Source organism: Indicator indicator, chromosome 28 (assembly GCF_027791375.1).
Source record: "Indicator indicator isolate 239-I01 chromosome 28, UM_Iind_1.1, whole genome shotgun sequence".
In the NCBI taxonomy this organism is placed as follows: domain Eukaryota; kingdom Metazoa; phylum Chordata; class Aves; order Piciformes; family Indicatoridae; genus Indicator; species Indicator indicator.
The window spans coordinates 4,779,549-4,805,141 of NC_072037.1; the positions used below are offsets into that span (position 1 = coordinate 4,779,549).

Here is a 25,593-nt window from a genome sequence, read left to right on the forward strand (position 1 = left end):
CTGGGTAATGGCAGTTTCAGCAAGGAGACAGCAGCAGCTTCCAAAACCTCCCTTGTTCTTGGATACTCCTACAGTGCTTAAGAAACTGAATAGTTGCCCCAGCCTGATGCAGTCAAGAGGAACCACAGCAGCCAGGACCCACCTGCACAGTGCATAGGACCCACAGGACCCTCAGAGCAGGCTGCTAAATCAGAGTGAAACATTTAGGAGCACATTTTATACCCAGCTCAGAGGCTGATGGAACACAGCACTGCTGGCTGATCATTAGGGAAACATCAGGATGCATGAAAGCAAGAAGAAAAAAGGAAACTGGTATAAATAAGAGCTAAACAAAAAAATCCACTGGGAGACCTAGAAACCAGCAACTAACTTGTCTACTGCCAGTAACAGCCAGCAGAATGTAGGTATTAAAAATAAAAAATACTAATATAAACAACAAGCAGCTTGATGAGGTCTGGTCACCTTTTATTCCAGACACTGAAACATTCCCTTGCAGGGCACTGGTATGAGATGAAACAAGGCTTGTGCTTGTTACTGCTCTCAAAAAAAAGCCCATCTTGTTTCTGCTGCAGCTGGAGCAGGGGCAGCACATAGCTCCTTTACACACACCAGCACGGTCCCAGCTCTGACCCCCCCCCAGACAGGGCTTTTCCCAGCATCACTCACACAGGTTTGAGGGAGAAAAACCCTTCCCTTCACCAGCAGGATGGGATGTGGCTTTGCTTCCCCCTCCCAAACCAGCATCCCAGGTACCCACAGGGCCAGGAGGAGCTGCTGGGTATGATGGCTCCACACTGCATCCACTTTTGGGCTCCCCAGTTCAAGAGGGACAGAGACCTGCTGGAGAGAATCCAAGGGAGAGCCGTGAGGATGATTTGGGGACTTGAGCATCTCCTCTATGAAGAGAGACTGAGAGCCCTGGGGCTGTTTAGTCTGGAGAAAAGAAGACTGAGAGGGGATCTCATCAATCTGTATCAATATCTCAGGGGTGAGTGTCAAGTGGAGGGGGCCAAGATCTTTTCAGTGGTGTACAATAATAATACAAGAAACAACAGGCTCAAGCTTGAACATAGAAGGTTTCACCTCAACATAAGGAGAAACTTCTTTCCAGTGAGGGTGACAGAGCCCTGGAACAAGCTGCCCAAAGAGTTTGTGGAGTCTCCTCCTCTGGAGACTTTCCAAACCCACCTGGATGCATTCCTGTGCAGACTACCTAAGTGATCCTGCTCTGGCAGGGGGGTTGGGCTTGATGATCTCCTGAGGTCCCTTCCAACCTCTACTGTAGTGTGATACTGTGAAATTCCACCACAACATTAGGGAAATCTTTACTCTGAGGGTGCTGCAGCACTGGAGCAGCCCAAAGAGGTTATGGAGTCTCCTCTGGAGACTTTCAAGACCCACCTGGATGTGTTTTCCTGGGTAATCCTTTAGCAAGGGGGTTGGACTCAATCTCTGGTGGTCCCTTCCAACCCCTACCATTCTATGATTCTATGAGGTGAGTCAATGCAGAGATAAAACCTACCTGCCCCACCCCTCCACTTCCCCAGATGCCCACAGCTAAACCTCCAGCTCCAGCAAACACTTCTGCAAGTGGCCCTGGGTGTGAATTCACCACGATGCAGAGCAACAATTAACTAAGGCCACAAGCTGGTGAGGAACACCAGAAAGATAAATCTCTCATGTTTTGTTAAACTCAGCAATTTACAAGGTTGGAATAATTAGTGGTTTAAAATGTTTTGACACAAGCAGCACCAATAATCATGATAAATCATATCAGGCATATGCCCAGATCCTTGAAGTGACAGATGACAAACAGAGCAGTGACAAGATGCTCCATCACACGGGGAATCATTGAGTTAATGGAAGAATTATTGCTTCTGAAATCCACTCCAGTCCTATTGTGGGGAACATTCCAATTTATCAAAGCCAAATGAACATTAATTGCTGCAGCCTGGTAAGTTTTTCGAGCTGCTGTGACCTTCATTGAATTTTAATCCAAAACAGATAAGATTTACTTCCACACAAGGGGAAACAACACAATTAAACCCAAATGACAGCTAAGATTATGGGGGAAAAAACACAACAGGCGTAATGACAAAAATATTGATTCCTTTCTGCTTGACACTGTGCAAAAAGAAAAAAAAAAAGGTAAATAAATAAAATCTAGCATTAGCATATTTGTTGCCCTTTTTTTTGTTTCCTCCCCCCCTTTCTCTCTTCTTTTCATTTGGGAGACAAATTTCAGACACTCAAGCCAAGAGGAAAGGGGTGGCAGACAGTAATGGAGACTGAATTCCCTTAACTGCAGTAATTAATGTTATGTCTCACTGGGGAGAGATTAAGAAAAAAACAGTGAGGAAAGGGGAAAAAAAAATCCCACATAAAAATGAAGAATTATTTGGCTGTCAAAGATACCCTTGAGCTTGGGAAGGGAGGTGTGAAGAGGGTCACAGTCAAGCAGTGCTTTTGCAGGGGCAGATGGTGGCCCCAGGGGCACAGGGTCATGGACACTGATAGCCTCTTTCCTGCTGTACTGGAGACAAATCCATCTCAACCCAGAAAGCCACCACACCAATAGCTGGAATGACTGAAAGGAGGAGTAAAGCCAGGATTTACACCTCCACCAAGAGTCCCCACGCAGCACAGAGGGGGTCTTGGCTGTCAAGGCAGAGCAGGAGCAACCAGCCAAGTCATAAACACCTACAGAAACCCAAAGCAGCGTTCCCATCAGAGGGAGCTCAGCTTGGAGGCACCTCACTGTCCAATAAAGCCTTTCCCCACGTGTGGCATCAGCGAGATTCCCCCCAGCAAAGCTTCTCCAGCTCTCTGGAACTCAGCTTGAGGAGGAGGAGACAGGTAAAAAGTAGGTGTTAGAGCCACTTAAAGGAGATGGAAAGAAGCACTTTGCCGTGTCACCTCCTGTCCCCCGCAGCGAGATGCTGGGCTGATGATGAAGAGGGCACACAGCCCCTGCATGCCAAGGCAGTGCTGGCTGGGCTGCAACTCCTCCTGTGCAGCAGGAACCATGGTTTAGTTTATAGAAAGCAGAATACACCAGGCTTCATGGCAGGAGCAGAAGGAAAGTATTTGATGAGGTGAGAAGGAGGACACAGGGATGCCCAGCCACATCTTGAGGCAGGAGAAGGGATGTGGGCATGGTGAGTGCAAAGGAGGACAGGAGTGGGGTACCACACAGCCCTCCACACTGGGATCCAGCAGCTGCTGAGAACAGCATGGCCAGGAAACTGGGGAGTCAGGAAGGCTCCAGTGATGGGGGCTCACTGGGATGGGATTTTGCTGGGGTCAAGGAGGAAAGTAAAGGAATGAGAAAGCAACTTCAGCAGAGCCTGGGGACTCTGATGGAATAGTTCATCCAAGGAAAAAAAGAGTTTTGCCTTATTCTGCTTTAGCTTCACAACTCCATGTGGTCTTGAGGGAAAAAAAAAAAAAACAAACCCAAACAATAAAACACACATTTATCTTCTGCTAGTAACTCCAAACTTGGCTTGGGTTCACCAGAAAAGTTAATGAATCTTCTCCCCCAGAAAAATTAACTGGGCAAAGTTTCAAGTCTGTGATGCAATCCTGACACAGGGAAGAAACACTCAGGGCTTCTGCCTCCCCAGGGACACATCCAACCCAGACTCCATCTTGGAACCACATTCCTGCCTAGAGCCTCAGCTCCCATGGCAAGGAGTATCAGGATTTATAAAGAAAGTGGAATTAGAGCTCATCCTGTGCAGGAGGAATTTCTGTTTCTCTCCTGTCTTCCCTTTGCTTCTGCAGAAGGGCAGGAGAAGCTCAGAGCAGGAGCTAACTCTCATGACAAAGCCACAGATGCTGCCATGCTGTTCTTCACACCCCAGCCTTGGGGTTTGCTGCCTTCATTCCTTGCTCTGTCTCTCACTTATTTTTTCAGGGTCATTTTCCAAGGACACCAGTTTTACCCTTTCCCCCTCCAATGCTCCATCAATCTGACATTTTAGGCAGGACATGAAACATTCCCTACACAACCCATTAAAAGCTGCTGTCCCCCATCCCTCTACCTTCTGCCATCCTGCTGTCATACTGCATCTTGTCTTGCTCAACAGCCTTCATGCAAAGCCTCTCTCCTTTTTCACCTGCACTCAGTGCCCAATCTAAAGCCCCACAGAGAGGGGCTGAGACACTAAGAAAAAAACCCCAGGTTTAAGTTATAAGTTAAATAACTGCTTGTTTAAATGGAAAATAAAGGCTTTGAGCAGCCATGGTCTCTGCTCCTCCTTCCAAAATGAAGGACAGAAGCCATGGAGATGATAAATAAATTTCAAGAGATGAAGGGATTCATCTTTTGCAGAGAGTTGCTGCAATGGGAGCCCAAATCCCACAAAAGACTTTGGGCAAATATAGTGACATGCACATATACAGCCTAACTTCTCTTGGAGTAACTAACTTCCCTTGGAATCATCTCAGCTTTAAGACTCAGCTTGACAGGGTGCTGGGCCAGGTCATTTCAACTATGCTGTTACTTGGAAAGGTTGGATCAGATGATTCTTGGGGTCCCTTCCAACTTGGCATTCTATGATTCTTTTCTACCTTTATTGGTGTAATACTTTGTCTCAAAGGGAATTAAGGGACAACACATTCAGTCCCATTTTACAGATGGAGCTCTAAAGCACAGGGGAATGATGAACCACATCCAAATAGTCAGGTAACCACCTCATAAGATACTGAAATAATCATCTGAAAAGGCATCAGAGCACACACACACAATCTGGTAATAGAAAGTCACACAACATCCAAGGCATTTGAAGCAGCTGGATCATCTTCTGACTTCAGGCAGGCAAGAGAGTACAACAAAGTTTCAGAAAGCTTTGGGAAGAAATGATCCTGCCCCAAACCTCACCTTTGTAATGCCCAAACATAAGTCTAAGGAGCAATCCTCCACTAACACATCTCAGCAGGTGGGGGAACCACAACCTTGCTTGCCACTCTCCCACCAGCTTCTTCCCTACCGTCTGATTTTAAATTTAATTTCATTTTCTTAAAAGCCCAAACACTTTTGTTCTCCTGGCCCTTTCAAACACCTCTCTCCCTCTCTGGAGGCACAACCAAGAAGGGACAGAGACATCTGCAGGCTGGACTCACCACCTTGCTCCTTATCGCCACCCTCCCACCACAACAGGGCTGTCAGCACCGTCCCCTCACAGAGGGTCCTCTGCCCCCTCTGACACCATTGGCAGCTTTGACTCACCATGACTGAGATATGAAGAATGTGCATCTGCTCCTCCACGATCTCTGAAGGCTCCTGCAGGCTGGGAGGGGTGGCCCGGGAGAGCTGCTCAGCACTGCTCATGGAGACGTGGAAGTAGAGGGTTCCGTTCTCCAGCCACTGCTGCTTCCAGTGCACCAGAGAAATGTCAGCCACGGTCCCTGACATCTCTGCAGGGACAAAACACAACTGAGGGTCAGCTTTCTCCAGGATGCTAAAAGGTAGTGTTCCTAGCAATGCTGGGAATCAGGACTCCTGAGTCTTATCCCTCCTGTTTCTGACCTACAGGATGAGCTTGAGCACCGGTCTGCTATTTCCCAGCACGTGCAAAGGGTAACACTCATCTTCCCGAATACAATACAAGGGGTTACAAGGTGCCTTGGGAATTTCAGATTAGAAAGGCAACAACAGTAGATAACATGCTGCACAAGATGCCTTTAATTTCCTGTAGCTCTCCCAGCAAAAAGGCTGGAAGAAGCCCCCAGAGATCTGCAAGCAAGCCCGAGGCAAGTTTGCTCCTCAGCACAGGGAGGACACTTGGTGTCAAGCAAATCAAAACCCAGAATCCCAGCACGGTGGGGGGTTCCTTCCTCTGAATATCACCTGGTCCAACCTCCCTGCTAAAGCAGGTTGCCCAGAATCCCAATGTCCAGGCAGGTTTGGAATCTCTCCAGAGGAGACTCCACAACCTCTCTGGGCAGTCTGCTCCAAGGCTCCAGCATCCTCACACCAAAGAAGGTTTTCCTCACGGTCCCTGGGTTTCAGTTTGCATTCATTACCTTTTGTCCTGTCACTGGACACCACTGAAGTGTCTGGCCCCATCCTGTTGACCCCTGGTATTGAGAAGATCCCCAGCAGACATCAGTCCATAGCCTGCTGGCATTTACAACAGAACCAGGTTGTGAGCTATGTTCAACTGGGGGAATATTCCCAGCACAGACTAAGGAGCACAAGCAAGAAGAGGTGACCACCAGGCTTAATAAACATCTACTGATCTGGGGGTTGCATGTCTGCCAGCCTTCTGCAGCCTTCTGTCACTTTTACTTCCCAAAGAATCCCAATTTACAGCCTGAACACCCTGGAAGCTGGGATTACAGCATCCCTGCTGCAGCAGCAGCAGCTTCCCCTGACCGAAGGCATCACACTGGAGTAATTGAGGGCTTGGACAACCCAAGCACCATGTAACCAAAAGGCCTGCCAGACCTGCAGCCCCAGCAGAGCCAGCAGCTCCAAGCCTCAGCTGCAGGTCCCAGCAGCAGCAGGAGCTCTGACAGCTCCACAGCTGCCTGTCAGCCTGGAAACGGATCCCTGCAAAGAACAGATTTGGCAACTTAGCAGCCAAATCCAAACAACAACAACAAAACACTAGCACAAAGCAAGCCAAAATATTTCTCCTTCCACTACCTTTTTTATTTTTTTGGTGGCCTGTCCTGCTTTAGGAGGGGTCTGGCACCATCTGGGAGCAACAGGCTGCTCTTGCAAAGCCCTTGCTGTGCTTCTTTCCTTTTTTTCTTTTTTCTTTTTCCCTTTTCCATTCTCTTTCCCTTTCTTTTTATATGTTTCTTCTTTTTTTTTTCCTTTTTCCCTTTCCCTTTTCCTTTCTTTTCCCTTTCCCTTTTTCCTGCAGAAACCCAGTGTTGCTTGGCAAACAGGAGGCTGGCACTGCATCCTGGGCTGATGGAATCTCTCTGGGTGCTGGGACAGATAACTGTGCAGGATCTCTCCCAGGTTAAGGTGCAAAGGAGGTTGGAGAAAGGTGGGGGCTGGCCCCTTCTCCCAGGTAACAAGTGATAGGACAAGAAGAAATGGCCTCAAGTTGCACCAGGGGAGCTTTAGGTTGGATATTAGGAAAAATGTCTTCACTGAAAGAGTCACCTGGCACTGGAACAAGCTACCCAGGGCAGTGGTGGAGTTAAGATCCCTGGAAGTGTTTAAAAGACATTTGGATGAGGAGCACAGGGTCACGGTCTGATAGTTGTACCCAGGGACGTGTTGTGGTATGGTTGGACTTGATAATCTTAAGCTCTTTTCCAACCAGGTGATTCTGTGCTTAAAGATGCTAAAGATAATCCAAAAGGGGTCTCAAAGACAGGTACAGGATGCTCATGCAAGTGGTTGAATCGCCACCCCTAGATGTATTTAAAAGCCATCTAGGTATGGTGCTGATGGATATGGTGCAGTGGTGGCCCTCCTAGGGTTAGATACTGGTTGGACCTGATGACCTTCAAGGTCTTTGCCAACCACAGTGGTTCTGTAAAGTCACTTTCCTTCACCTTTCTTTGTAACTATGGCTACCTCAGGTGGGTGGATGGCACTGTGGAAGGGCGGCACCCATGCCCCCATGGGTGCTGCTGCAAGCCTGGATGTGTCATCTCTCCAGAGCAGCTGCCCCTACGAGCATTTTGCTACCTGCTCTTCCAGACCTGGATTTCTCATTCCCACTGAGCTGACCGTGCGTGGATAATTCCCATAGGACCGGCTTAACGTGCCCAGGCCTGCGCACAGCTGGCTTCCAGCGCTGGGCAGTGGGAGTCTCTGCTGACAAATAAAAATGGAATTGAATGGAAGGGAATTGAAAGTCAAAAGGGCCCTGTAATAATTTTGGAGCGCCTGAGGCGCCGTGCTGAAGCCCTGGCATTATAAATAAGGGTAATGTACTAGGGGCTGAATTGCAATCAAAGCAGCTGGAAGAGCAGGGACGTGTGCTGAGCTGCTTTAAGGAGCGTGGAACCAGCCCGTGAGCTGCAGGCAGTGCAGGCAAATCAATACCTGATGGATATGGAGCCCCTAAAGCCTGCGATTAGAAAAGCTGGAGGGATGTAGGGATGGCACAGAGGGCTCCAGAGTCAGGAGTGAAAGAGCTGTGCTGGAGCAGCCTAACCCTCTGTTTGGCTTGGTGTTTCCAGGGGCTAAGCCATGGAAGAGTTAACTGTCTGCCCTGCTTGCCCCATCTCATCTCTTGGACCACCAAGATCTTTAAGATCATCAATTCCAACCATTACCCCTGCACTGCCAGGTCACCACTATATCATGTCCCTCAGCATCTCAGATTTAAAAGCCCTCAGGGGCAGGAATCAGGACTCCACCTCTGCCTGGGACAGCCTCTTCCAGGGCTTGACAACCCTTTGGAGGGAAGGTTTTTTTCCTAATATCCAACCCAAACCTCCCCTGATGCACCTTAATGCTGTTTCCTCTTGTCCTGTCACTTTTCCCTTGGGAGAAGAAACCAACCCTGGTGAGACCTCATCTTGAGTACTGTGTTCAGTTTTGGGCTCCCTAGTTTAGGAAAGACAGGGATCTGCTGGAGAGGGTCCAGTAGAGGGCTACGAGGATGATTAGGGGACTGGAGCACTGCCTGATGAGGAGAAGCTGAGGAGCTCTTTAGTCTGGAAAAGAGAAGACTTAGAGGGGATTTAATAAATGTTTATAAATGTCTGAGGGCTGGGGGTCAGGAGGGAGGGGACAGGGACAGGCTCTGCTCACTTGCTCCCTGTGATAGGACAAGGAGCAATGGATGTAAACTGCAGCACAGGAGGTTCCACCTCAACACAAGGGAGAACTTCAGTACTGTGAGGGTCACAGAGCACTGGAACAGGCTGCCCAGAGAGGTTGTGGAGTCTCCTGCTCTGGAGACTTCCAAGGCCTGTCTGGATGCCTTCCTCTGTGACCTGAGCTGGTCCTGCTCTGGCAGGGGGTTTGGATTCAATGATCTCTTTGAGTCCCTTCCAACCCCTGACATCCTGTGATCCTGTGAACCCCTACTGCATTGCTGCATTTCACAATAATTACATCTACCTAAACCATTTTCTTTAAAAACAACAAACCCCAAACCATGTTTATGAATAAAGATGGTAGGAGGACAGGAAGAATCCAAATGGCCTGGCTGAGTTTACTCTTGCTGACATTAACTGGAATAAATCCTGGGGCTGCTCTCACCCCTGTGCCTCTCCAGAGTGGCCATAGGGAGAGGCAGGTTCTCCATCCCAGCTGAGGAGGCTTTCTCATTTTTTGGGTTCCTGTTGAGCTTGGGAGCTGCCCTCACCTTCAGTTACATGGCTCTGATCATCAGGGACCCTACAAGGGCAGCTCAGCTCTTATCAAATGTTGAAGTGGCCAGTCCCAGGAGCATACCCAATACCTGGCTGCTCCTTCTTTCTTCCAGGCAGTTTGAGCAAAGCTTAAAAGCAGCCAGACCCACTTTTCTGCAAATCCCATTCCCCCATCCAGTGTCGGACACTTGATGCCACTGACAGAGCAAATGAGATGCAGAGAGAGTGCCCCAGCCTGCCCACAATGTTGGTGGGGTGCCCCATAGACCACTCCTAGATCAAGGCTCCCCGAAGCTCTCCTCCATCCAGCACCATCCCTGGACACACAGCGTGTCCCAGGAGACAGGCAGAGCACGGAAGCCACCCCTGAAATGCCCTGCAGGTACAATGCTGTGTTCCTCACAGACAGGAGCTTTGAAAGGAGATGATCAGAGGGTGCTTGTCATCTTTTTTCCCACCCTTCTTAAACTTCTGAGCTTCTCTCTTAACGTTTTATGATCTGCAGCTGTGTTTGTGTGCAGCCCTGGGGAGCACTGTGGGGCGAGCAGGGGAGTCAGTGTAGAAGGGAAGGAAGATGTTAAAGAACGAGCAGAGGGGAAGGGGGAGAAAGAAAGTAATGAAGTGAGCTAATGATTGGGATAAAAGTCCCCACCTCACTGCCACCAAAAGACCCAAACCCTTAGAACTGTTAGGGCAGAACATGGAGCATGGGGGAAGCCCCATTAGCAGAGGTGTTTTGGAGCCAGTCTGCACAGAGCCTGATCATCTATTCTGCAGGGAGCAGTGCTGTGCTGGCAAGGGCACCGGGGAGAGCTCTGTGTTTATGACTTTCTGCATACATTTGCTTTATTAGCATAAGTGGTAGCTAGCACCAAAGAACCTATAAAATAACACTTCACTGGAGGCTGGTGCCTCTGGAGAACGTTCATTCAGCAGAGCCCCCAGACTGGTGGCAGGAGAAATGGGGCTGCAGGGTTAGGGGGGACACATGGGTGAGAAGAGGAGGATGCAGCTGGCACTGTTGGCTTTGTGTGTGAGAGGGGAGTGTGATTCTGAGCCTGCTGGAAAAGGAAAGCTGGAGAGATCTCTAGCTTCTTACAAGGAACAGGGAACTGGGGTGGTTCAGTCTGGAGAAGAGACGGCTGAGGAGAGACTTCATGGTGCTCTATAACTCCCTGAAAGGAGGCTGGAATGAGGTGGGGGTTGGTCTCTTCTCCCTTGCATCAGGTGATAGGACAAGAGGAAATGTCCTGAAACCATGCCAGGGGAGGTTTAGGTTGGATGTTAGGAAACATTTCTTCCCTGCAAGAGTGGTCAGGCATCAGAACAGGCTGCCCAGGGAGGTGGTGGAGTCCCTGTCCCTGGAGGTGTTCAAGAAACATGTGGCCATGGCACTTGAGGACAGGGCTTAATGGCCATGGTGGTGTTGGGTTGATGGTTGGAGTCAATGATCTTGGAGAGCTTTTCCAACCAAAACAATTCTATGATTCTGTGATTCTTTTCTGCCAACAGCTTAAAACAATGAGTTGTGCAGGTGAGCTGATGAAGTCTGTCTGCAGGGTTGCAGATCCTGCTGGGATGAAGCAAGAGGTGAGGAGAGAAGCAGGAGAAGCCTGGATCCAGGCACTGGAAATTACTCACAGGCTTCTCACCCATCACACCAAGGATTTGGTCCTCATAGTAAAGGTGTCCAGGCGGTCCCAGGGACTGAGCAGCACTGGGGAGCAGAGGGGAAGAACAAGGAGGATTTGGTAATCTGGGGGTGGGGAGCCCTGCAGGGATGAAGTGCCAGCAGCAAACCAGCTTATTTTAATAATGACCTTCAAGAATTAAATAAAACTACAATAATCATGGCAGATTAGCAAGAACAAGCCAATTAAATACAAAACAGGCTTTGTAAAACACCATGGCAGATAAGGCAGGCCTGCAGCCTCCCCAGTAACTGATGAATGTTGAAATATTGCATAAGGCTGGGGGGAAGCAGGGGGAAGAAGAGGAATATTTCCAGCCTGGCAGCCTGCCCTGGAGAAGGCAGGGGTGAAATGGTTATCTCTGCCTGCTCTTTGCCTTCAGCAGAACAGACTGGGAGGGGGTGCAAAGGAGAGAAGTGGGGGTGGGTAGGACAGCCAGGAGCCTGAAGGCATGGAGTAACAATCCTCCAACTTTAATATCTGCTGTTTCATTTTATATTCATCATGTCAGCATAATCTGCTTTTATGGGAATCGTCTTGGTTCCCAACCAAATGCATTTAGGCCTTTTTTTGCTTTTAAGTTTGATTGTAATGGGAGTTGAAGACTTCAATGAAATGTTTGTACATAGGGATTGTGGCAACAGCGAAGGGAAAAAGAGAAATAGAGAATCAGTCAGAAAGGATCTTGCTGTGGTTGCTGCTGTGCCCTGCCTCCCTTTACCTTGTCCTCTGGGAGTAACCAGATGGGCACCAGCCCAGGTTGGGTGCTGAGCCCCAGGAAGGGTTTTGTTTGGATTGCTTGTTGGAAATGTGGAAATCTCAGTTTTACAAAACCCAAAGCTTGAGGAAGGGCAGCAAAGGAGAAAGTGCTCTGTGTGCCCTGTTTGTAAGTTATCATAGAATCATAGAATTGTTAGGGTTGGAAGGGACCTCAAGGCTCAGCCAGTTTCAACCCCCCTGCCATGGGCAGGGACACCTCACACTACAGCAGGTTGCTCACAGCCACATCCAGCCTGGCTGCAAACACCTCCAGGGATGAGGCTTCCACCATCTCCCTGGACAACCTGTGCCAGCGTCTCACCACCCTCATGGTGCAAAACTTCTTCCTAACATCCAATCTGAATCTATCCACTTCTACTTTTGCTCCATTCCCCCTAGTCCTATTCCTACCTGACATCCTAAAAAGTCCCTCCCCAGCTTTCTTGGAGCCCCCTTCAGATACTGGGAGGCCACAATAAGGTCTCCTTTGAGCCTCCTCTTCTCCAGACTGAACAGCCCCAACTCTCTCAGTCTGTCCTCACAGGACAGTTCAGCCCATGGGTAGGTGATGTTGAAGGTTGATGGGGCTGTGATGGAGGTGGGGCTGTCTCTAGGCTCAGCTGGCCTGCATGATGAGAGATGTGAAGAAGGAGATGAGGTGTGAAGGAGGAAGGAGTAAGAAGCAGGTATGAAGAAGATGGAGGCAAGTCCATGAGGATGCAGCTCTGCTGGTTGGTGTTGCAGGGAATCAGACTCATCCTTTGCTGAGGATGGAGAGCAGGTGGAGATGGAGAAATGCAGCTGCCTGTGGGCTTTGGATGTCAGGAGAAGGTGTCTGCCTGACCACTGTGGAGGAGGAGAATCCTCACAATCCCTCTTGTGCTGTTTTTTGTGGTGACGTGAGCAGGTAGGAAGGTGGCAGGGCAGCTGTTTTGAGGTCCATTTGGCTGTTCCACTTTGGCTCTTCAGCCACCAAGCAGTATCTGAATCCCACCTGAGAGCTGTCCTTCGGCTAGAGGCTGAGATTTTAAACAGACTATAGACTACAAGTGCTTTTCCATTGCTGCTGATTGAAAAAACTTAACTGTATCTCATTCTGGCTTGGTGCAGAAATGCCCTTAATTTGCTCCACAAGCATTTGAAAGCTCTGATAATGGGGCAATCTTGCTGCAGACTATTGCATCCTTCCTGAGAGATGGGCTATCACTGCTGGAACTACCGTGGAGATAGCGGAGTGGCAATGCGTGTCCAGGGAAACACAGGCAGGCTGATATCTGTATCAAGTGTATGAGGCCAAGAAACTTCCCTCTGTATGGATACTGAAGAATTCAGCAGCTAACAAAGCTTGAAAAGGCTTTTTCTTTTTTTTTTTCTTTTTTTTTCCCTTTGTAAGCAGTAGATCTGATTGAAAAGGCTGCATCTGAAGTATTGTATCCAGTCCTGGGCTCCACAGTTCAAGAGGAACTACTGGAGAGAGTCTAATGCAGAGCCACAGGGATGGTGAGGGGCCTGGAGCATCTGTCTGATGCTGAGAGCTGAGAAACCTGGGGCTGTTTAGCCTGGAAAAGACCAGACTGAGAGGAGATCTTTTCAATGACCATCAATAGCTACAGGGTGGAGGGCAAAAGGATGGGGGTGGGGTTTTTTCAGTGGTGCTCCACGGAAGGACAAGGGGCAAAGGCTACAAACTGGAACACAGGAGATTTCACTTGAACCTAAGGAAAAACTCCTGTACTTAGAGGATGCTTGGAGTCCTGGAGAAGGCTGCCCAGAGAGGTTGTGAAGTTTCCTTATCAGGAGACTTTCAAAACCTGCCTGAACACATTTCCGTGCAACCTGCTCTAGGCAAACCCGCTTTAGCAGGCTGCTTGGATTAGATATCTCCAGAGGTTCCTTCCAATCTCTTCCATTCTATGAAAGCTTATGATGTCCTGGCAATGGTGGGAGTAGGACTGGGCAGGTTTCCTGCAGCATGGGCTGCAGAGGTGAAGAGCACACAGGTATTTATAGATGCATGGGAAATGGTACCCAGGCTTGGCACATCAGCTGCCGTCAGAAACTGCTTCGCTGCTGGGTTTGCTTAAAATTGTGAAATGAATGTTAAATTGAAGTCTCTACTTTTGGAAGAGACCTTTTGAAAATGAAACAGGCTTATCTTCAGTCTAGGCTAAAATCCAAAAAATTGCCTATATCTCAGAACTCCCCAGAAATGTTCTCTGTGATCCTTTTAAACATCCCATGCAAAAATGTGTGCGCAGGGGAAAAAAATCGGGAGACAGATTGACCTTGGAGGTTTTTTTCCCTGCTTGCCTAATGTGATGTAGCCTGTGGGAGTTGTAGCAGTGGGGGCCCAGTGGCATTCCCATCAGGGCTGTGCTGTGGGCTGGGTGATATAACCTCCTCTCCTGAGCCCTTTTGGAAAGGTTTGCTGCAGGGTGTGGAATGCTGGAAATCCTCCTCTCCTGTGAGTGACTGTCCCTGAATTAAGATGGCTTTAGCACAACCAGAGCCCTGTCTCTTGATACTCCTGTGCTGTCCCATGGCCTGTTTGCCTCTGTGGAAGAGCTTCTGATCTCTATCTCAAAGCTGAGTTAGTGCTCTTGCTCCTAAAAGTAGAATTTTTAATTGGACAAGGAGATGCTTCTCAGTGCAGACCTTTGAAGTGATGCTGGGCGGACGACTGCAATTAAGCAGCCCTGATATTCCTCTCATTTTGTTCTTTTACTGCTCCAGGAAACCTTCTCCTTTATCCTCTTTGGAGGTGAGAGAGGCACAAGCCTCAGTTCAGTAGCTTCCAGGTCTTGCACAGGCTGTCCTGCAGCACGAGCCAAAGGGCTGACTCCATTTACAGTGTGAGCAATGCCTCTTGCTACTGGTTTGCTCCAGCAAGGGGATCTTGACATGAAGGGAGAGGAGGGATTACTGGGAGCGGTCTCCTCCTGATGACAGAGATGTGGTCCCTCCAAAGTGCAAGTGTGGGCTGTTGATGTATCCTGAGCATACTCAGGAGCTGTTTGCTTTTTCTCCTTTGAATGCTCACAGGTAGAATCACAGAATTATGAAAGTTGAAAAAGACCTCTGAGATCATCAAGTCCAACCTTCTCCACCCCACCTCTATGCCCCCTAATCCATGTCCTGAAGTGCCACATCTACTTGTTTTTTGAACACCTCTCCAGGGATGGTGACTCCACCACCTCCCTGGGCAGCCTCTTCCAATGTCCGACCACTCTTTCAGTGAAGAAATGTTTCCCAATATTCAACCTAAACCTCCTCTGGCACAACTTGAGGCCATTTCTTCTTGTCCTGTCATTAGTTATTTGGGAGAAAAGGCCAACGTTGGCCATGCTAAAACTTCCTTTCAGGTACGTGCAGAGGGCAATAAGGTCTCCCCTGAGCTTCCCATTGCTCACATTGCAAAAGGCTGTGCTGGCAGGCTGCAAGCCATCAGGCTTCCAGAAGCAAAAGGGCTTCCTCAGCTGTAGCTGAGAAGATCCTCACCCCTCTCTGGACTGACTCACACTGAAATGAACTGGACTCAAAGCAGCTGATCTAAGAGCAGAGAGGAGTCGCTGGGGGGCTCAGGAAGTGGCATCCTAAGATGAGGAGACATTAAAAGCCAAAAATAATAAAAGCAACCAAATTTATTATGGCTTCTTGGAGCCTGTGGGCAAAAATAATTTTCCCCCATTTAGAAGTGGGTAAGGAGCAATTTGTCAGAGATTAGAAGCAGCAAAGTGGCAGAGACCAAAGCCTGAAGCAGCAATGTCCTCACAAGCACCAGCAGCACCTCGGGTTGGCACAGGCAGGGTCCCCCTCTCCAGCAAGTGCAAGAGGAGATGCAGCTGTGCTAGCCATGTCCTGCAATAAAAGTGCTTCACCTGATGAAATGACAGTGAAGCTCTTAGGGGTGGCCAGGTCCTTCCAACACCCCCAGGATGTGTGGAGGGTACCGACACATGTGTGGGATCCAGGGAAATGCCTACAATGGTGCCAGGTTGCAGTGCCATGTGGAGGTGTGATGGTTTGAAACTGTCTTTTTAATTTGGCCAGCCCAAGTCAGGCACAAGGAGGTCTCCAGACAGTACTGCACTTGCCCAGAAGGTTCTCCAGCTCTGGTGGCATCCTGAGCCCACCAGTGCCACACAGAATCATAGAAACATAGAATCTTTTTGGTTGTAAAAGACCTTTAAGATCATTGAGTCCAACCATTCCCTAACTTTACCAAGGCTGGTGCTAAACTGTGTCCCTCAGCACCACACCTCTGCCTCTTTTAAACACCTCCAGGGATGGGCACTCAACCACCTCCATGGGGAGCCAGTTCCAGAGAACCCTTGCAGTGGTTTTTTTTTGGCTTTTCCCCCCCTAATGTCCAACCTAAACTCCTGCTGGTGCAACTTGGGGCCATCTCCTCTAATCACTAGGGAGAAGAAACCAACTCCCACCTTGCTCCAACCTCCTTTCAAGGAGTTGTAGAGAGCCAGAAGGTCTCAAAATTCTTTATTTGCACAATTATTTCCTGGTTATTTATTTTCTATCCAGGCAGAGGAGAGCCAGCTTTGTTGTCATTGCAGCCCTAGCACAGCTTTGCAGAACCTTTGCCAACTCACCATCAACTCAAACCACCCCATATGGTTCCACTCCTTCCCCAGCCAGTTTGCCTAGGGTTCCCCACCAGCTGAAATGCTTCATGAGGCTCATCCTGCCCTTCACCCTTCCTTCCCATCATTAACAAAATATCTACTACCCCATTCCAGGCCTTCATCCTTATTTTTCCATTCCCATTAAGTTCAGATCACTTCCCATTCCCCACCCCATCAGGAAAGGCCTAATCCATGTCCCCAGTACCAGTGGACCTGGTGCCCCCATCATTCCCACACCATCAGATCTAAAAGCAGCCTGGTTTCATGGTTGTATGCCCATTTGCTGTCCTAGGAGAGTCTCAAGGAAAGATCAGAAAGGGCCCCAAAAGAGCCACTTAAGACTGAGAGAGAAGAGACACGGAGCATATCCACCCTTGATCTGCATACACAAAGGTCATGGGAAAGAGGCAGAGGGGGATGAATCTTTGCAGCCTCATTAGAGGGAAAGAAACTGTTTCTGCAAATAATAATTGATTTCTAAATTTATCCCCTAATTAAATAGGTTCCCTGGATGAATCTGCAAGCAAGCTGCAAGGTGATGATTTAGTGCCTGGCTTCCTGTGGGAATGCATCAACACATGTCTGCAAATTGTCCCTCTCCCAGACTCCAAGGCAGGGTGATCATCTCCCCACGCCAGCACACCCTGAGCTCCTCCTGCCCCCTGCAGCTTTCAGGAAGCCAAGCCAAGCTTTCCTCTGCACCAGGTTTATCAGAGCCACATGCAAGTGTTTGTCATAGAATTTCTTTGGTTGAAAAGATCATCGAGTCCAACCACTGACCTAACACCACCATGCCCTATAAACCATGTCCTTACCTGCCATGTCTACATGTTTCCTAGAAGACCTTCAGGGATGGTGACTCCACCTCCCTGGGCAGCCTGTTGCAATGCCTGACCACTCTTTTAGGAAAGAAATTCTTCCTAATATCCAACCTAAAGCTCCCCTGGTGCAGTTTGAGCCCGTTTCCTCTTGTCCTATCGCCAGTTCCTTGGGAGAAGAGACCAACCCCCACCTCACTCCAACCTCCTTGCAGGGAGTTGTAGAGAGCAATGAGGTCTCCCCTCAGCCTCCTCCTCTCCAGATTAAACAACCCCAGTTCCCTCAGCCACTCCTCATAACACTTGTGCTCCAGACCCTTCACCACTCTTGTCACTGGTCCCTGTGCTCCAGCCCCGCAGGCAGTCTCCCACGGACAGGAGCAGAGGACCCATCACATCCACAGTGTGCAATTCACACCCTGCCTCAGCAGGAGGCTGGCTGGAGGATTTTTGTGTCAGGTAGCAGCTGTAAAACTCTGGCAGAACTGGAAATGTGCTGCCTGAACTCTGCACGTAGCAACGGCGAGAATGAGAAACATTATCTCCAAAACATGCTCTTGCTTCCTACATCAATTCCAGGGCTGGTCCTGTCCAGTCGCTTTGACTTTTTCCTACAGACACCATCAGCTAATAAAACCTCAAGAGACGGATCCTGGGATAAAAACCAGGCTACAAGCTCTGCAAAAATTAAACACATTTATCACTCTTCTGCGGAGAGCTCCTTTTGGAGAGCAGAGAGCCCTGACACTCTCAGACAAGCATCAAAGGACTTTGGACATGAGAACTCCACATTAGCTCAAAAAAATGAGGTGCCAAGCAGCCCTGCTGTTAAAGTCCACCTGATTAACTCTTGCCACCTGGGACCATAAGCATGGGGCCCACAGCATGGCCATCCACAGTGCTGGCTCAAAGCTCTGCCCTCCCCAAAAGAGAGGCACTTGTCTGCATCCATACACCCAGCAGCAGCAGCACCACCTTGCATCTCCCCCTCTTTCCTCCATGCCAGCTTTCCACCCCCCAAGATCATTTGTGCATCAGGTGTACTGGTCCACCTTCTTCCAGATCTCCAGCCCCTTGGTGCTGTGGGTTTGGGATCTACAGATGAAAATCATCCTTCCTAATGCTCCACTTGTTGGAGGTTCCTACTCCTGGCATGTGGTGCTTGCAAGGATGAGCTGTAACTGCAGCCTGGAGATGCCTTATGGTGTCCACCTCTGCCACACTGGATACAAAATGAGAAGCCCTGGGTTTGACCCTTGGCTCTGCCACTCAGCCCAGAGAAATTCATAAATTCAGGTATTTATGGATCTGCTTGTCCCTGTTGGGGCTTCTGGAATGCAGAGACACAGCCTGCATGTCCAACTTGCACCACTGTGTTAGATCTTGTTCCCATCAAGATCTAAGAAGCTTTTCTAAGGTTTTAAAGCTTAGCCTGGTCAGCAGTGGGGGGAAAAAAAAAGACCATTTAGAAGTTTCCCTAAGAGGAAGAATGGAAAATAACCTCTTCAGCTATTCCTTTCAGAAACAGCCAATGTAGGTGGCAACCAAAGGGTGAAAGACAAGCACCAGATATGGCCCAGCCAAGACCATGGCAATTTCCTGTCCCAGGGACACCTGCCCACCAAGTCACATTCTTTCCTCTGAGGAAATGCCAAAAGATGGGGTTTTCTCCCCTCCTTCCCCTGAAAAGTGTTCAGAACTGGAGCATCTCCATGGTATTTTGCATTTCTCAACACTTGTGGATGGAAATTATCTCATTAAGTGAGTTCTCAATCAAAAAAAAAAAAAAATCAGATCTCTCCTGCAGACAGAGCTGAGGCTCTAACCTAGTTCTGCACTCAAAAATAAAAACCCCATTAGGTGGCTAAATAGTGTAGGAACCAAGTCCTTCATCTCCTCACTTTGGTTCTCTGTCTGTAGCAGAGCATCCTCCTTTATAAATTGCCTCTGAGAGCCTCAGATCTCTTCTAAAAGAAAACAGTATTATTCACAGGATAGGAAAGAGATGCAAGACAGCTAATTAGTCCTCGTGCAACACACAGCATCTAAATGAAGCCTGAGTTTTGGATCCTGGTGCTAAATTCTTCCTGATTCATCACCCTTTCTTCCTCTTCCAGAGGTGCTTTTTTTTTTTTTTTTTTTTTTTTTGGTCACCTTAAGCATTTTTAAAGGCAAAAGGAAAAAAAAATCTTTTAGGTACCAAAGCAAATTGATAATCGAGCTCTCCACCACTTACCAACTTGAGCACATTAAAACTCTGTTAAAAGCAGAGTAAGATGAGTCCTTGAGGCCCTGTTCCCCAAGGATGCATGCACATAAAGCAAGGAAAATGTGTGGTTATTAGAGTTTAGCTTTATTGTTTTCATAAAACACACTGAAGATTGTGTTTATGGTTCTGGAGAAAATAAAACCCTCTCACCAATTGTTAAAATAATGAACACAAGATACTCTGGTGACTTCTAAACAATCAAATGCTTTGGACTTGTGCAGCACCCTCTAGTCTGAGCTCAGGAAAAGTCTTTGCAAGAATGAAAATAAGCCTGGATGGGTGGAGGATAAATCCAGCAACTCACCTTAGAGGTGAAGGAAGCAGAATAATTCATGCAGCCATTGCATCAGGCTAAGTCACACAGACAGGAAGAAAACTGTTCAAAATCAAGGGAACTGCTCAAAACTCCTCACAAAAACACTTAAGAGCCAGATTTGCTGGTCTTCAGTAACATCCTAGCTCCTGACTGATCAAATCCCATTTGAAAGCCATTATCTGAGCATCAGATTCATTTAAATATGCTCAAAACCAAGCAGAAAAAGGTAAAATCTTAGCCATCTTCTCCCTGCCCCCTGCACAGGTTGCTTGCAAAGCCTTCTCCAACACAATGCTCACACCTTCAGAGGGCTTTTGCCCACCCCATGTCCCTACCCCTCTGAAGCTCCAAGAAGGAATTCCCATCCATCACTGGATCCAGTCAAACACACAGCATTGACCAGGGAACCCAACCACCTCCATCACTTCTGCTCTTTTGTCTCCAGCCCAGAGAAGGACAAACCAAAAGGTTTTATTTCCTCTCCTTTAAATATTACAAAGGCTCTGTGAGGTTATGAATTATGGAATGGAGCTGTCTCTTTGCTTTAACACAATGATGATGGAAGGGGAATGTGGACCACAAAGGGGCTGTCACCCCAGCACAGGTGCAGGGTAAGGGGCAGCCAAGGGGCATGACCAAGTGGGATCCTTACCCAGCTGCTTAGTGGCTCTGCCCCATCCATCAGGGCCTGACACCTGGCTGGCACCACTCACATGGCAGGGATGGAATCACCTTGGAAAAAGCTGAGGGAAATACATCTTCCATGGCAATGACTCGGGAAGGGAGGGAAGCTCTTTAGGCAGGTGATTTCCCCCTGAAAATCCTCACTGAACCAGGACTTCAGACCTGTTTGATGGTTAACCCAGATGGGCTGACCTGGCAGAAGCAGGTTTTGTTTGGAGCTCCAGCACAAGGGAAGACACCTGGAGCAGGGATGGAAAATGCCAGTGAGGACAGAGATACTGAGAAGGTGCTGGTACATTCCTGTCTTCAGACAGTTTTGCAGACCCTCTCTGGAAGATATCACTGCCAAGCTCTAAACCAACCTATTAGTATGAGCCTTTGGGGCTTGTAATAAAACCCAAGATTTTCTTTTTTTTTTTTTTTTTTTTTTTCCCCAGAAGCAGGTTAGACAGAAAATTAAAGGAGCAGCCTGGAAAAAGCTTTCAATTTGATGCCTCCCTTTACATACATTTACTTGCATGCTCCTCAGAGACAGAGGTCAGCTCTGGAGCAGCAATGCTCCAGCTGCATTTATCCCCAGAACTAGCAGAGCATGCAAAAGCACTTTCTGCTCCTCAGAACCACACTGCTGATTAAGATCTTCATTCCAAGAAGCACAAAACAAAAATGAATTGAGACTTAACCAATTTCAAAGAAACACCAAATCTAATACACAGTCAGATCTCTAAGTCGAAGCAGCACAGAGTGTCCAGACTACCTAAAAGGAGGCTGGAGTGAGGTGGAGGTTGGTCTCTTCTCCCTAGTATCAGGGAATGACTTAAAATTGTTCCGGGGGAGGTTGAGGTTCAATGCTAGGAAAAAAAATCTTTATAGAAAGAATGGTCAGGCATTGAAACAGGCTGCCCAGGGAGGTAAGGTGGTGAAGTTGGTGGAGTCACCATCCCTGGAAGTGTCCAAAAAAACATGTAGAGATGGCACTTTGCAACATGGTTTACAGGTCAGCATTTGGACTCAAAGATCTTAGAGGTCTTTTCCACCAGAAGAATTCCATGATTCTATGAGTAATAGCACAGCCTCTGTAAATCCTGCTCCAGGAATTTGTCCTAAATTTGATGGGAATGGAGCAGTTTTCTGGGCCCTACTTCTCTCTCTCCTGCAAACCTCTTCTGTGGGCCTCCCTCTGAAAGAGGACATAACCAAAAGAGATTTGAGTTTTATGAACTAAAGCCCTTCTACTTGGAAAAAAAAAAAAAAAAAAAAAAAAAAAAAAAAAAAAAGAGAGAATCAAGTTTTCCAGCAAGAGATTTGCCACTGTGGCTGCCCTTGATCATCCTGCCACAGACAATATTGCTACCTGTCCTCAGGGTCAAGATCTTCATTTAACCACCAGAAATGAAAACCGGTGTCTTCCCAGAGAAGGGAGCAGGAGCCCTGCTGGGTCCAGTCCTTTCCTTTGTCTCCACATCATGGAACTTATCCCTTGCCCATGCTGGCTGCCAGGCTGATCACTGCCTGGCTGCTGACTCCTGCCCACCCACTCTTCCTTTTTATTTTTCCCTGGATGTTAATGGGAAGAAATCTCTGGATCCATCTGAAATGAATTATGCTCCAGTAATTGCAGCTGCTATAGGGCAGTATTAGGTCAAACTGCCCTTTTTGTGCTGTGTCTCCAATGCTGGAGATGATGAATGGGCTCATTTTCAGCAGGGCTGGATGCTGGCAGCTCCAGGTGAAGCCCAAGCGAACCGCAGATGCTCACCGCGGCGCCACCGCATCACCAGCCCCTGCCGAGCCCTCCCTGTAATGAACACCCAAACTCACACCACAGAAACACCCTGTGGGCTGCTGTTGCTTGCTGCTTCTTGTCATCATCCTGCAGGCCCTCAGCACACACAGCCTCCCCCTGCCATCCCCATGTCTGTCCTCTCCCAGGCTGCCTTTGATTGTTTCAGGCATCTGTGCTGCTTTCCCCTCAGAAAGACCTTTTCAGCCCAAAACAGAGATTCTCCCCTCCCATCCTAACTCTGCAGTAATTACTAAGATAGGGTGGGACTGAAGACACTAATTACCACTGTAAAGTTACTCTCCTGAAGGCTGATAAGAGAAGTAATTAGGATGGACAAGCATGGATTACAGAGCTCTAAATCTCTCTCTCTTGTCAAGATAATGCTGCTGCCCAACCTCACAAATGACAAAGAAGTCCACAGGCAAACATGAAGCAGTCATGGAGATGGAACAACAGGCTGGACCATCACAGAGCACAGATCCTTCATGCTGCAGCACAAGGGGATCCCTTCTCCAGCAGCTGCAGCCTGGGACCTGTCTCCAATACACAACCCCAAGGACCTCAAGGCAGGCACCTGAGGTGGGTGACAGTTCCTACTTGCACCCATGTGGGTTAACCTTGGTTGACCCACTAAGCCATTCTCAAACTCCTTCTTTCCTGACTCACTCATTCCAGACTCTTCCACCTCCTCCCCAGTGCAGGATGGATGGGGAATAGAAGCTGACAAATAGCCCCAATGCACCTTCCCAGTCTGTGTGATGCTCCTTCAAGTCAGCACACTCAGCACCTTCCCCTCTCCACACACTATGCTTTGGGCTACTTTGTCTTCATCTAATCTCTTTTCACTTCCCAGATATCAGCTAAGACAAGGAGCAGAGTCAAGCAGTAGACAGAAGATGACAGCTATTCCATTGTGTGTCCATGAGACACACGCACCCCCCTGACATGTGGGCAAGGGTAACATTTCATGGTGTCACAGCAGTGTGTGACTGCCCTGGGAATATGGTTGCTTGAAGCAAAAGCCCAGGGCCTGGGAAATCCCAACAGCATCAGCCCCAGCTCCAGCCACCTTCCATTCCATGTCATAGAATCACAGAATGGTAGAGGTTGCAAAGGAGATCATCAAGTTCAACCCCCCTGCCAGAGCAGGATTACCTAGGGCAGGTCACACAGGAATGCATCCAGATGGGTCTTGAAACTCTCCAGAGAAGGAGACTCCACAAGCTCTCTGGGCAGCCTGCTCCAGGGCTTCAGCACCCTCACAGCACAGAAGTTTTTCCTCATGTTGAGGTGGAACTTCCTGGGTGCCAGTTTGTGTCCGTTGCCCCTCATCCTATCTCGGGACACCACTGAGAAGAGCCTGGACCCTTCTTCTTGACACCCACCCTTCAGATATTTGTCAGCACTAATAAGATCTCCTCTCAGCCTTCTCTTTTCCAGGTTAAACAACCACACATCCATCAGCTCCAGGTTGTTTGTCCACATGGCAGAGGCCCCACAAGTGAGGTGCATGGCAGCTCAGGGGATCTGGGCTGAAGGGCCAGCCTATGAGACCTTGCAGGAATTACTTGGTGCTTCCCAGCTGCCAGAACAGAGACACTCACACACCACTGGGAGTTCTAGGAGTTAGGGGCTCCCCAGTCCGAGGGACAGGGAATTACTGGAGAGAGTCCAGTGGAGGCTATGAGGATGATTAAGGGACTGGATTGTCTCTTCTGAGGAAAGGCTTGAGGGACCTGAGGCTGTTTAGTCTGGAGAATGCTGAGAGAGACTTTATCAATGTCTACAAATATCTGAAGGGTGGCTGTCAGGAGGATGGAGCCAGGCTCTTTTCAGTGACACTCAGTGATAGGATGAGGGGCAATGGATGTAAACTCATAGGAAATTTCCATCTCAACTTGAGGAAAAACTTCTTTCCTGCGAGGGTGCCAGAGCCCTGGAGCAGGCTGCCCAGAGAGTTCATGGAGTCTCCTTCTCCAGAGATCTTCAAAACCCACCTGGATGCATTCTTGTGTCATCTGCCCTGAACAGTCCTGCAGGGGGCTGGACTCGATGATCTCTGAGGTCCCTTCCAACCCGCACCCTTCTCTGCTTCTATGATTCTGCACCAGCTGCAGACTCCTGCCTTTGCACAGCAGGCAGCAGAGCGAGGGTCAAGCTGGGGCAGAGCTGCCAGCACCACCAAAATAAATCCTCAGGCAGGCAGGAGAGTGAGCAAGCTCAGCCAAGCTCCACAGCAAGCTCAGCCAAGCTCCACAGCAAGCTCACGTTCTCCTCCAGCAGCCACACCAGCTCCCAGGGGCACGTTCCTGGCACGCATTCCTCATGCCTACACCCAGATTAGTTTCCTCTAACAATTTCAGGCACCTTGCACTGGAGCATTTATAACTAATACATATTCTAATGTTCCCCTTCACCTGAGACACTCCAAACTTTCCTGCCTCATTTGTCAGTTTTTTTTTTTTCTCTCTCTTTTTTTAATACCTTCCTCCCCTCAGGCCAGTCAAATCAGTCCAGTTAATTTTCATTTCCATGGACATAGGGAAGTCATCTCAAGGTCATTTTGGGGCTATTTTTTCCAGTTGTGAGACTGAAGGATTTTGCAGTTGTGGCTTTTGATGATCTGCTACATACTGAAAGGAAAAGGAAGTGGCTGAGGAGAGACAGTGATGAAGCACCCCATTGACACCCAGGTAATTAAGGAGAAACAAACATGTTTGTTGGCTGAAACAAGGAGGGAAATGATGCAAACCACTTTAGTCTAACAAGGAAGAGAAGAGGGAGGAAAGGAAAAGCAGCAGCTAATGGGTTTCCATCAGAAGGGCAGGTTTTGCTCAAGCCAAAACCTTCCCAGGGTGTTTGCATTTCAGTGGGAAGGTTGTTGGGTGCCATGGGGAGGCTTTTGTCACTTTTGAGCAGGAAGACAGTAAAAAAAAAGCTACAAAACACCACCTTTTGTGATGCTGCAGGCAGATCAACACAGCCCAATTCTCACAGGGAAATAAACAAATAGAGAAGCATAGAATCATAGAATGGGTTGGATTGGAAGGGACCTTTAAAGGTCATCTAATCCAACCCTGCTGCAGTCAGCAGGAACATCTTCAACTAGAGCAGGCTGCTCAGAGCCCCAGAGACCCTGACCTGGAATGGTTCCAGGGATGTGGAATCTATCACCTCTCTGACCAACCTATATATACATCCTATATATGTTCCCTTGGGAGACCTTTTAGCAACATCTCAGTATCTGAAGAGGATCTACAGGAAGGCTGGGGAGGGAGTGTTCAGAAAGGTTTGTAGTGATAGGACATGGGGCAATGGTTTGAAACAAGG

At 48.4% G+C, this 25,593-nt stretch overlaps 1 protein-coding gene across 1 annotated transcript in view; it reads right to left on the minus strand.

The window, feature by feature from the left end:
• Positions 1–25,593, minus strand: part of ASTN2 (astrotactin 2) — a 400,925-nt gene that overhangs the window by 327,425 nt on the left and 47,907 nt on the right. The window contains exon 2 of the mRNA XM_054393630.1: positions 5,234–5,421. Coding sequence (XP_054249605.1) covers positions 5,234–5,421 — 188 coding nt within the window. The remainder of the gene's footprint in view (positions 1–5,233; positions 5,422–25,593) is intronic.